Source organism: Vigna umbellata, chromosome 7 (assembly GCF_029865625.1).
Source record: "Vigna umbellata cultivar VRB3 chromosome 7, Vumbellata_1.0, whole genome shotgun sequence".
Classification (NCBI taxonomy): domain Eukaryota; kingdom Viridiplantae; phylum Streptophyta; class Magnoliopsida; order Fabales; family Fabaceae; genus Vigna; species Vigna umbellata.
The window spans coordinates 22,049,345-22,060,585 of NC_142171.1; the positions used below are offsets into that span (position 1 = coordinate 22,049,345).

The following is an 11,241-nucleotide window of genomic DNA, read 5'->3' on the forward strand; positions in this document are numbered from 1 at the left end:
ACAATAACAACCATCATTATGGCAACAAATGTCTACACTCACTGAAAAACATACAAATTTGGAAGAAACTCTTCACTAGTTTATGCAGGTAACCATATCCAATCATAACAGCACTCAAGCATCCCTTAGAAATATGGAGATGCAAATCGGACAATTAACTAAGCAGTTGCAAGAAAGGCCTAATAAAAGTTTTTGTGCTAATGTTGAGGTTATCCCTAGAGAAGAGTGTAAAGTTTTAGTGAGTGTAGATGTTGAGAAAGTTGAGTTGGAGAGAAAAGAAGAAAAAGAAGAGAGAGTAGAGGTAAAAGAAAAGAGAGTAGAGAGAAAAGAGAAAGAAGAGAGATAAGACATAAAAATTGAAGATATTCTTCCTTTTCCAACATATTATGAGAGATTAGAGAAAGAGAGACAATTTGGGCATGTTACAGAAATATTCAAACAATTGAAGGGTGAATTACCTTTGAAGGAGATATTGCAACAAATAGAAAATTATACAAAACCCGTGGAACAAGTCTCCACAAAGAAAAGACATAGAGAAGAGGAGACAAATGATTACAAAGCGGTCAAGAAGAAACTACTCCCTCCAAAAGAGAAAAATCCAGGAAGTTTCAACATTCCATGTTTCATAGAAAAGAAAAAGGTAAATAAAGTGCTACTTGATTTAGGGTCAAGTGTTAATTTAATGCCTTATTCTTTACTTGAACAAATGGGAGATCTTAAAGTCAAGCCTATAAAGATGAATTTGTTAATGGCGGATGGCTCTTCAAAGAATCCATATGGTATAGTAGAGGATGTTATGGTTTGTGTTGGAGAACTAAAATTCTCGGTGGACTTTGTGGTGATGGAAATGAAGGATGAAAGAGTTCGTATTATTCTTGGAAGATCGTTTATGAAAACGGCTAAAGTCATCATTGATGTAGATGAAGGAATAGTGGTGTTTAAGGACCGAGAAAAAAAGGTGGTTATTGATGTCTTCAAAGAGGAGCAATAGACAGAGACTAGTTATAAAGCTACATATCAAGATGTACTCATGACTAGTCCTCAAAATGCAAAGCCGAGCTGTACATGTAAAAATTGTTTTTTGTTTCATGATAAGGAAGAAGAATAAGATAACAAAGGAAGGACGGTTCATGATGATTCAATGCAAGCACAACCCAAACTTGGTAAACATGTGAGACTCAAAAACAGGTTGTGTGATGGAAGCTTATCCATGCTTGAATGACCTGGCCTTGTAGACAAAGCAGATGCAGCGGATGAAAAACAGTATTGATGCAGTGGATGAAAAACAGCAGAGTTGATGCAGTGGCAATTGAGTGAGATTGAGTGATGGTTGGTGTATTTGAGTGGACTAAGTATGTGTGGGAACCTCACAGCTCAGAAGGCCTTCCTACAATGGAAGGAAGCTAGAGGAAAGGGAAGAGAAAGTAGAGAGAATAAATGACTCAAGAGCAATAGGGCTGGAAATTAAATTCAGCAGCATTTTACTAAGCTCAAAAGTAACCCAATACAAAGAAAAGGCCCTCTTATTTATAGGTGAAGAGGAGCCTAAATTCTGTTTGTAATTCCCTCCTAAAATTCAAATTATTCAGATTTTGATCAAGCAAAATCCATGCTTCATTCCAGCTCATCCATCAAGGTGTGTGCTTCCTTCCAAATCAGCCAACATTCACGTGGAAAATGCTGGTGCATGCCGTAAGCACCTCCTTTGCTTTTTGGCTCCTTTGCTTGGTTCTTTCTTGGATGGCTCAATCATATTCTCCAAGATTTATTAATTCCTACAAAACAAAATATAAGTGCTTTAGTTAAGAGAAGAAGGATTTTTATAAGTAACCTTCCATAGAAGTAAAATGTTAGATGATCCTTCTTCTTCTTGAATCTTCCTAGCCATTGCTCTAGTAAGAGGTCCAATGTGATTTCTTGATGGTTTTCCATCAGACCCTCCCTCTTGAAAAAGATCTGTCCTCAGATCTGCTTCATCCTCTTGATCATCTCCTGTGAAAGGAATTAAATCGCAGATGTTAAAAGTAGGACTGACACCATAACTTTCAGGAAGGTCTAATATGTATGCATTATCATTTATCTTTTTGAGCACCTTGAATGGACCATCTCCTCTTGGACTAAGTTTGGATTTCCTTTGAGAGGGAAATCTTTCCTTTCTCAAATGAAGCCAAACTAGGTCTCCTTTTTCAAAAATTATTTTCTTTCTCCCTTTGTTGTTGTATTCTGCATATTTTTGAGTTTGTTTTTCAATTTGGATTTTAACTTTCTCATGTAACTTCTTGATAAACTCCGCTTTAGAAGCACCTTCTTTATGAAGAAAAGAAGATGATTCTGGAAGAGGTAGTAAATCAAGAGGTGTGATAGGGTTAAAACCATAAACAACCTCAAAAGGAGAAAGATTAGTAGTCTTGTGGACTACTCTATTATAAGCAAATTCAATATGAGGTAGATGTTCATCCCAAGATTTGTTATTTCCTCTTAATATTACCCTTAATAATGTAGATAAAGATCTATTTACTACTTCAGTTTGCCCATCAGTTTGTGGGTGACATGTAGTAGAAAATAGAAGTTTAGTTCCAAGCTTTTCCCATAAAGTTTTCCAAAAATGGCTTAGAAACTTCACATCTCTATCAGACACTATAGTTTTGGGTAAGCCATGCAATCTCACTATTTCTTTAAAGAAGAGTCTAGAGATATAGCTAGCATCATCTACTTTGTGGCAGGGTATAAAATGAGCCATTTTACTAAAATGATCTACTACCACAAATATAGAATCATACCCCCTTTGAGTTCTTGGCAATCCTAAGACAAAGTCCATGCTTATGTCCTCCCAAGGAGTATTAGCTATAGGAAGAGGTGTATAGAGTCCATGAGGCATAATTTTGGACTTAGCTTGTAAACAAGCTATACATTTAGAACAATGCCTTTGAACATCTATTCTCATGTGTGGCCAATAAAATTTACTTTTCAAAATGTTTAGAGTTTTATCAACTCCATGATGGCCCATGAGTCCTCCTCCATGACTCTCTTTGATAAGAAGTTTTCTAATGGATCCTTGGGGTATACAAAGTTTTCCTTTATTAAAAAGATACCCCTCAGAAAGATAGAATCCATCAAAAGGCTTCTTAAGACATGATGAATAAGTGGATGCAAATGTTTCATCATTTTCATATAACTCTTTTATGTCATCAAATCCTAATATTTGGGATCCTAGGGTTACTAATAATGCATGTCTTCTAGATAAAGCATCCGCAACAACATTAGTACTCCCCTTTCTGTGTTTGATGACATAGGGAAATTGCTCAAGATATTCCACCCACTTTGCATGTCTTTTGTTTAGCTTTGCTTGCCCTTTAATGTACTTGAGAGATTCATGGTCAGTGTGTATGATGAATTCCCTAGTTACCAAGTAATGCTCCCAAGTTTTTAAAGCTCTAATGAGGGCATACAACTCTTTGTCATAGGTAGGATAGTTTAAGGTAGGCCCCCTAAGTTTTTCACTAAAGTAAGCTACGGGATGTCCTCCTTGTATTAAAACAGCTCCTATTCCTACCCCAGATGCATCACATTCTAGTTCAAAGGCTTTGGAAAAATCAGGCAAAACTAGAATAGGTGCATGTGTTAACTTGTGTTTCAAAGTCTCAAAAGACAACTCCTGCTTATCACCCCAAATAAAAGGCATATCTTTCTTGACTAGCTCATTTAAAGGAGCAGCTATGGTGGAGAAATCTTTCACAAATCTCCTATAAAAACTTGCTAGCCCATGAAAACTTCTCACCTCTCCTACATTTTTAGGGGTTGGCCATTCTTGTATAGCCTTGATCTTCTCTGGATCAACATGTACACCTTCTTTTCCCACTTTGAATCCAAGGAAAATCACACTTTCTTGACAAAAAGTACATTTGTCAAAGTTGGCAAAGAGATGATGTTCTCTAAGAAGAAGCAAGACTTTTCTGACATGGTTAAGGTGTTCTTGAAGGCCTTGACTATAGATTAAGATATCATCAAAGTAGACCACTACAAATCTGCCTATGCATTCCCTAAGCACATGATTCATTAATCTCATGAATGTACTTGGAGCATTGGTCAAACCAAAGGGCATGACTAACCATTCATACAAACCAAACTTGGTCTTGAAAGCAGTTTTCCATTCATCTCCTTCATGAATTCTTATTTGATGGTATCCACTTTTAAGATCAATTTTGGTGAAGAGATTTGCTCCATGTAATTCATCCAACATGTCATCTAGCCTAGGAATGGGATGCCTATACTTGACAGTTATGTTGTTGATGGCCCTACAATCTGTACACATTCTCCAAGACCCATCCTTTTTAGGGACCAACAACACAGGCACAGCACAGGGACTTAAACTCTTTTGGATCCACCCTTTGTTCAACAAGTCATTAACTTGTTTCTCTATTTCTTTTGTTTCCATAGGGTTGGTTCTATAGGTTGGCCTATTGGGTAGGCTTGCCCCAGGCACCAAATCTATTTGATGTTCTATTCCCCTCAAAGGTGGTAATCCACTTGGTACCTCTTTGGGAAATATATCATCAAATTCCTTTAAAAGTTTTTGCAACCCCTTTGGTAGAGAACCAAGTTCATGAGTGATTGAAACAAATGCCTCTTTGCAATAAAGAAGGAAATGAGGTTGTCCAAGAAAAAGATTTTTGGAAATATTCAAGGTTTGAGGTTGGACAACTTCATGGGTTGAGGCATGGGTTACCAAATTCTTTCTTTCTTTCTTATTTTCTTTTTTCTTTTCTCCATCCAACTTCTTTTTAAGAATTATTTGGTCCTCTCTTACTTGTGAAGGTGTAAGAGGACACAAAATAATTTTCTTTCCCTTGTGTTGAATGGTGATTTTGTTGGTGACTCCATCATGTAAAGCTTGTTTATCATATTGCCAAGGTCTTCCAAGTAATATGTGCCCAGCTTCCATTGGTACTATATCACAAACAATTTGATCTTCATATTTGCCAATGGAAATAGGTACACTTACTTGTTCTTTAACTACTATTCCATCATCCTCTTTGATCCATTGAAGTTTGTAAGGTTTAGGATGAGGAGTAGTGGTTAAACCAAGCTTCTCTACCATTCTAGAACTACAACAGTTGCAACAAGAGCCACTATCCACTATCATTGAACATGTCTTTTCTAAAACTTTGCATCTTGTGTGGAATAGGTTCTCTCTTTGTGACTGTTCTAATTCTACATGTTTACTTTCTAGGAGTCTCCTTACCATAAGTAAGTCACCATCACAAGGTAAAGCTTCTTCTTCTTCAGAAGTGGATGTTTCAGACTCACTATGTGAAGAACCCTCACTTTCACTCTCATGTTCAAGGATGTAAGTTGACCTTCTATTGCGGCACTCAGATGCATAGTGCCCTTTTTCCCCACATCTAAAGCACTTAGTCTCCTTACTCTTATGATCTCTTGAAGGTTCTTTGACTTTTTCTTTTCCTCTCTCTTTCTCTCTGTCTTCATATCTTGGCTTGGTTTGACTACCCTCCCTCTTATACTCTTTCTTATGGTAAGAACTATGAGGGTAATCTTTCTTGGTGGAGCTTTTCCTCTTTAGTTGTTGCTCAACCCTCACACAAAGTTGGACTAACTCATTGAGATCATTGTAGGGTATAAGTTCAACCCTATCTCTTATGTCATAGTTGAGTCCACTTTGAAACCTAGCTATTGTTATCCTAGGTTCTTCTCTTATCCCAGCTCTCAACATGAGTAACTCCATTTTTTGTCTATATTCTTCAACACTCATGTTCCTTTGTTGGAGTTTATGGAGTTTATCCATTATCTCCCTATCATAGTAGGCTGGTACATGCCTCCTCCTCAAGGCAGCTCTCATTTCATTCCAATACCTAATGGGAGGTAAGTGTCTTAGCCTATGGTCCTTGACTAAGGCTGTCCACCAAATTAAGGCATAACCTTGAAAGCTTAGAGAAGCCATGGTGACTCTCCTTTCATCATCTATTTGGTGGCACTCAAACAATTGCTCAACTTTCATTTCCCACTCTAGGTATTCTTCTACATCATCTTTTCCATGGAAGGAAGGAAGATCAATCTTAGGCTCTCTTGGGTAATGCTCTCTAACTCTATGTTGTCTTCTAGGAGGCATTTGGTAGTGGTCATCATTGTGATGACTACTATTTTGCTCAATTTCACTTGGAGAAGATGATGATTCTTCTCTTCTCCTATGGGAAGACCTCTCTTTCTTTTTATCTTGATTAATCAAAAGTTGACTAATCATATCTTTGAGCTCACTAATCTCTTTATCCCTTTGTTCAAATCTTTGCTCAAATTCTTCCCTTAAAGACATTTCACTATTGGGTTTCAAACTTCCTTGCACACTTGATTGACTCATTCTTGTCAAAGGAAAAGGTTTTCACAAAGTTTTCAAAATATTTGACAAGTAATGAGTGAAAAGATTTTCACAAGATTTCTTTGTTTTTGGTGAAAAATTTCTAAAGAGATTCTAGAGGCAAAAGATGTTTCTAAGTAGCTCCCAGGAAGAAGAGGTGAGTCACAAATGGACAAGCTTAGAAACCAAGTTCTTCCTTAGCCAGAGTTTCCTTAGAGTTATCTTTTACCTTAGTTTCTAAGTAGAAATTCTTCAAATTCTTTTCAAATGTTATGAAATGAACCTAAAACCAAAGAAAGGTTGACTAAATGCTATGCAATCCTATATACCACGGAGACTTAAAAACACACAAAAAGATTAAGCAAGAAATTAAAGAAAGTAATAAAGATGCAAGAATGTAAATGTTAGACGGCCCTAAGTGAAAGTGCAAGTGACACTTGGAGCCCCTTGACACACTTCCACACTAAGAAAACGAAATTGGACTATTACAATGTTCAATTGTGAACTTGGAATTGCTTCAAGAGCATTTTTCCAAGTCACTTGGCTCAAAAACAGCAAAGAAAAAAAAATACAATTTCAAACAGCAAATTCCGTGATATTTGGTGTAAATAAACTTGAAATGAGGCCTAGAAGTAATGTGAGCTTTGTCTTCTTGCTGCTGCAGAAAGCTACTCAAAATGCAAGTGTGAGTTGCTCTTTTTCCAGGGTTGAAATGCTGCTGTAACAGAGTTTTTCAGCTGCTGGACAGTGGTGTTTGGGCTGCTGTTGAGTCTTCCTTCTTGCTCCACTTTCAATGCTCAAACCACTTCCTAGGAGGCTACCAAAGTAGGAGAAGGATTCTGGTGCTGGATGCCCCAAACAGCTTGCACATACACTCCAAAACTCAGCAAAATCACACCAAACAGATTAAAAATCTGCACCAAATTTCTGCACACTGCACCAGTATAGGTTGCTGTATTGAACACTTTAGATGCCAAAAAATAGACACAAACAATTGGACAACACACAAATGAAAGTAGGTACACAAGATGAACTTAGCAAAGGCACTAGAATGGATGAAGAAAGCAAGAAAAGACTCAAAACAGTAATGAACTTGTGTGCTTCGAAACTGTTTGATAAAATTCAAAACTGTTTGACAAAATGCCACAAAGAATAGTAGATTTTGTATTTTCTGGTTTTTGACCTTTCACATCTGGATTGCAGGGTTTAGATTGCTTTTTATGATTCCTATAAACTTGCATAAGCATATAAATGTATTTGGAAACTTAAACCCAGCTTTTGCCAATCCAATAATGAAAATTAAAAGTATTTCAAATGTCAAACAGCAACAAAAATGCTTACTGCACCAGAAAGTGGTGTGAAAATGGTGGTTTTAGGGTCAAAATTGTTTGGCAGTGGTGCAAAGGCTTAAGTGAGACATCAAACAAGTGTATATCATCATTGTGAACATGTTTAAATTCTGGAACAGCACAGAAACATTCTGCATCCGAAAATGAATGTTCCACTTCCAATTTTAAGAAAAAATGATGGTTTAAATGGTGATTTGGCACATTGGCTGGAAAATGACCAAATGAACAGTATGCACAAGTTTTAAATGGTCAAATAAACCTTTCCTAATGTTCACAATGCACAAAAACAAGGGAAGGCACCAATTGGCAGTGGCAGTTGTTAATTATGCAGAAAAAATGCACTAAAAACTGCACCAGAATGAGAATTGTGGCTGGAAAAATGGAACAGCAGTGGCTAAAATGAGTTTGAGTGATGCTAATGGTCAAATGACACTTCAAAGAAGTTTGTATCATCAAATGGAAGATGTTTAAACACTTAATCAGCCAAAGCAAAGTGCATATCAGTTTTTCAGTGGTTGACTTCCAATTTTAACAAAATTTGGTGGTTTGGCTGGTGTATTTTCGGATAGGTTCAAAAATGACCATATGAACAGTAAGAACAAGTTTGAAATGGTCAATTGTATGTGCACAAACCTTCAAACACCACAGAAGCACACAGAATCTCAAAATCACTTTTGTAGTTGCCACTTATGCAGCAAAATTGGACAAAACTGTACTAGAAATTAAAATGCAACGGATTCAAAACTGGATGGATCAACAAAACGTGTAAGAAAGGTCCTAGCAACTAGATTCTAGCTGGAAAATGTTAGCTAGGAGATGTTAAATGGCCTAAGACACAACAAAGAAGTCAAGCACGGTGCAGAAGCTTGGATAAAACAATAAAAGTGATTTGAAACCAGATTTCAAGCAACGCAACTACTCATTTTTCAATTCTGTGATTATTAGGAGTTGCTATCACTTCAAACACATGTAAAAACAGTAAACAAACTTGTACAAAGCTTGAAACTAAAGAAATCTGGACTACATCAGCTGATATCAAATTAATCCAGAAATGATGTTTTATGCAGATTTTTCTACTGGAATCAATATTTGCAATGCTAATTGGCTCAAATGATCAAAGCTGGACATGTTGCCATTGCTTTATATGATCAACATAGAGCTAGCAATTGCTCAGGACACACTTAAAACGAAAATGAAAGTTAGAACAGAATCAAATACTTGATGACAGAGTTGAAAAAAACTGCACAACAGGACATGACCATGACATTACTGGAAAATGAAAAATAAAGGTTGAATTGAACTCACACAATGGAAATGCACCGATTAAAATGAAAGATGGACATAAGACACTGTAAGAACATTGAATTAAATGCTGGAACAGAATTACAGAAGCAGAATTAACACTGAAACAGAAACAGAAAACAGAAACAGAAAACAGAAACAGAGATGGAATTCAGCAGAATTAAATTGCAGAATGAGAAGAAATGCTTAGCTCCTTGGTGCGTGGAGAACCTAAGCTCTGGATACCACTTGATGGAAGCTTATCCATGCTTGAATGACCTGGCCTTGCAGACAAAGCAGATGCAGCGGATGAAAAACAGTATTGATGCAGTGGATGAAAAACAGCAGAGTTGATGCAGTGGCAATTGAGTGAGATTGAGTGATGGTTGGTGTATTTGAGTGGACTAAGTATGTGTGGGAACCTCACAGCTCAGAAGGCCTTCCTACAATGGAAGGAAGCTAGAGGAAAGGGAAGAGAAAGTAGAGAGAATAAATGACTCAAGAGCAATAGGGCTGGAAATTAAATTCAGCAGCATTTTACTAAGCTCAAAAGTAACCCAATACAAAGAAAAGGCCCTCTTATTTATAGGTGAAGGGGAGCCTAAATTCTGTTTGTAATTCCCTCCTAAAATTCAAATTATTCAGATTTTGATCAAGCAAAATCCATGCTTCATTCCAGCTCATCCATCAAGGTGTGTGCTTCCTTCCAAATCAGCCAACATTCACGTGGAAAATGCTGGTGCATGCCGTAAGCACCTCCTTTGCTTTTTGGCTCCTTTGCTTGGTTCTTTCTTGGATGGCTCAATCATATTCTCCAAGATTTATTAATTCCTACAAAACAAAATATAAGTGCTTTAGTTAAGAGAAGAAGGATTTTTATAAGTAACCTTCCATAGAAGTAAAATGTTAGATGATCCTTCTTCTTCTTGAATCTTCCTAGCCATTGCTCTAGTAAGAGGTCCAATGTGATTTCTTGATGGTTTTCCATCATTGTGGGTTGTAAAAGACTATAAGGAAGATGGAGTGATAAAAATAGAGTCTCCACATTCAAGAAGAGTCAAAGAGGTGGACCGGAAGCAGCTGGTGAGTTGGTGTGATGATAGAAAGATAGACATCAACATTGAAGATGGAACGTGACCTTTACTAGGTCAAGCTAGTGACATTAAAAGAGCGTTTTTTTGGGAGGCACCCCAGTAATTTAAGAACATTATTTTATTTTGATATTGGTTATAATTTTTTTTAAAACTTTGGATATTACTTTTATGTTGAAATCTTTTGGGTTAGCATCTATTGATGGATGTTAGGTGGTTAAGTATCTACTGAAGGATACTAGGTTTATTAATAGGTTTGTTACACCTACTGATGGGTGTTGGTAAGGTAAAATTGCACCTACTGATGGGTGTTGGTGGATTTTGGGTCAAGCTCGTGATGTTAAACAAGCGCTACTTGGGAGGCAACCCAATTGAATTACTTTGTCTTTATTGTTTATTTTGATTTTGCTTCAGTTGCATGGTAGGGACTGAATGTATGAGTTTTCTGAGAACTTAAATGCATAGAGTGAGTGAGAGGCATGAGTGAAAGGCACCTAGGGTAAGCTAGGAAGAAAGAAAGCATTTCACACAACTACCGCTCAGCGGAAATTTTCGCTGAGCGGCAATTCTGCAGAATGGTTTTTCGGGTTGCCCTTTGATGACAAATTTATGAACACCGAAATACGGTGCCACAAACTTGTTGAACAATCGGCAAGTGTGACCGAATCGTTTCAAGTAATAAACTCGGTAAGACCAAGTATCGTTCTCCCAAAGGACTCACGGCCTAGTTTAGTTGTGTGGTTCGTTGATTAGCTAAGACTTAAGAACGAAATAAGTGGAGTTTAATATACAAAACAGAAAATAAACATGTATGCATGAGTTTTGATCAATGGCTAAAACAAAATACAAGCACTTTCAATGGAATAGATGGATGAGTATGTTGTTGGGGCTATCAATTTCATCTTATCCACTCTCATATACTTTAGGAATTCAACATTCTTTTCATCATTGTTAATGCCACTCTCTAAATTACCTTGCAAGAAGGCCTATCCCTAATTACGAGTTCATACAATTCCTAGCATTCCTAATAATTAGTTCTTTGAGTGTAGGAGCTTAACGGCAACCAATATACTATTGGGAGAAATTCCCCAGATCTAGACTTCCCCGTACGTTCCCGTATCGACAAAATCAATAATCATGCATTGAATGA

General features: G+C 37.0%; 1 protein-coding gene across 1 annotated transcript; it reads right to left on the bottom strand.

The window, feature by feature from the left end:
• Nucleotides 1-1,041: 1,041 nt before the first annotated feature.
• On the bottom strand, nucleotides 1,042-9,268 carry LOC148195418 (uncharacterized). The gene is made up of 8 exons (XM_088095203.1): nucleotides 9,247-9,268; nucleotides 9,107-9,122; nucleotides 4,727-6,203; nucleotides 4,409-4,651; nucleotides 2,759-4,327; nucleotides 2,044-2,407; nucleotides 1,886-1,980; nucleotides 1,042-1,059 (listed from the first exon to the last, which is right to left on the bottom strand). The coding sequence occupies exons 1-8, from the start codon at nucleotides 9,266-9,268 to the stop codon at nucleotides 1,042-1,044; spliced, it is 3,804 nt and encodes a 1,267-aa protein (XP_087951329.1).
• Nucleotides 9,269-11,241: the final 1,973 nt, after the last annotated feature.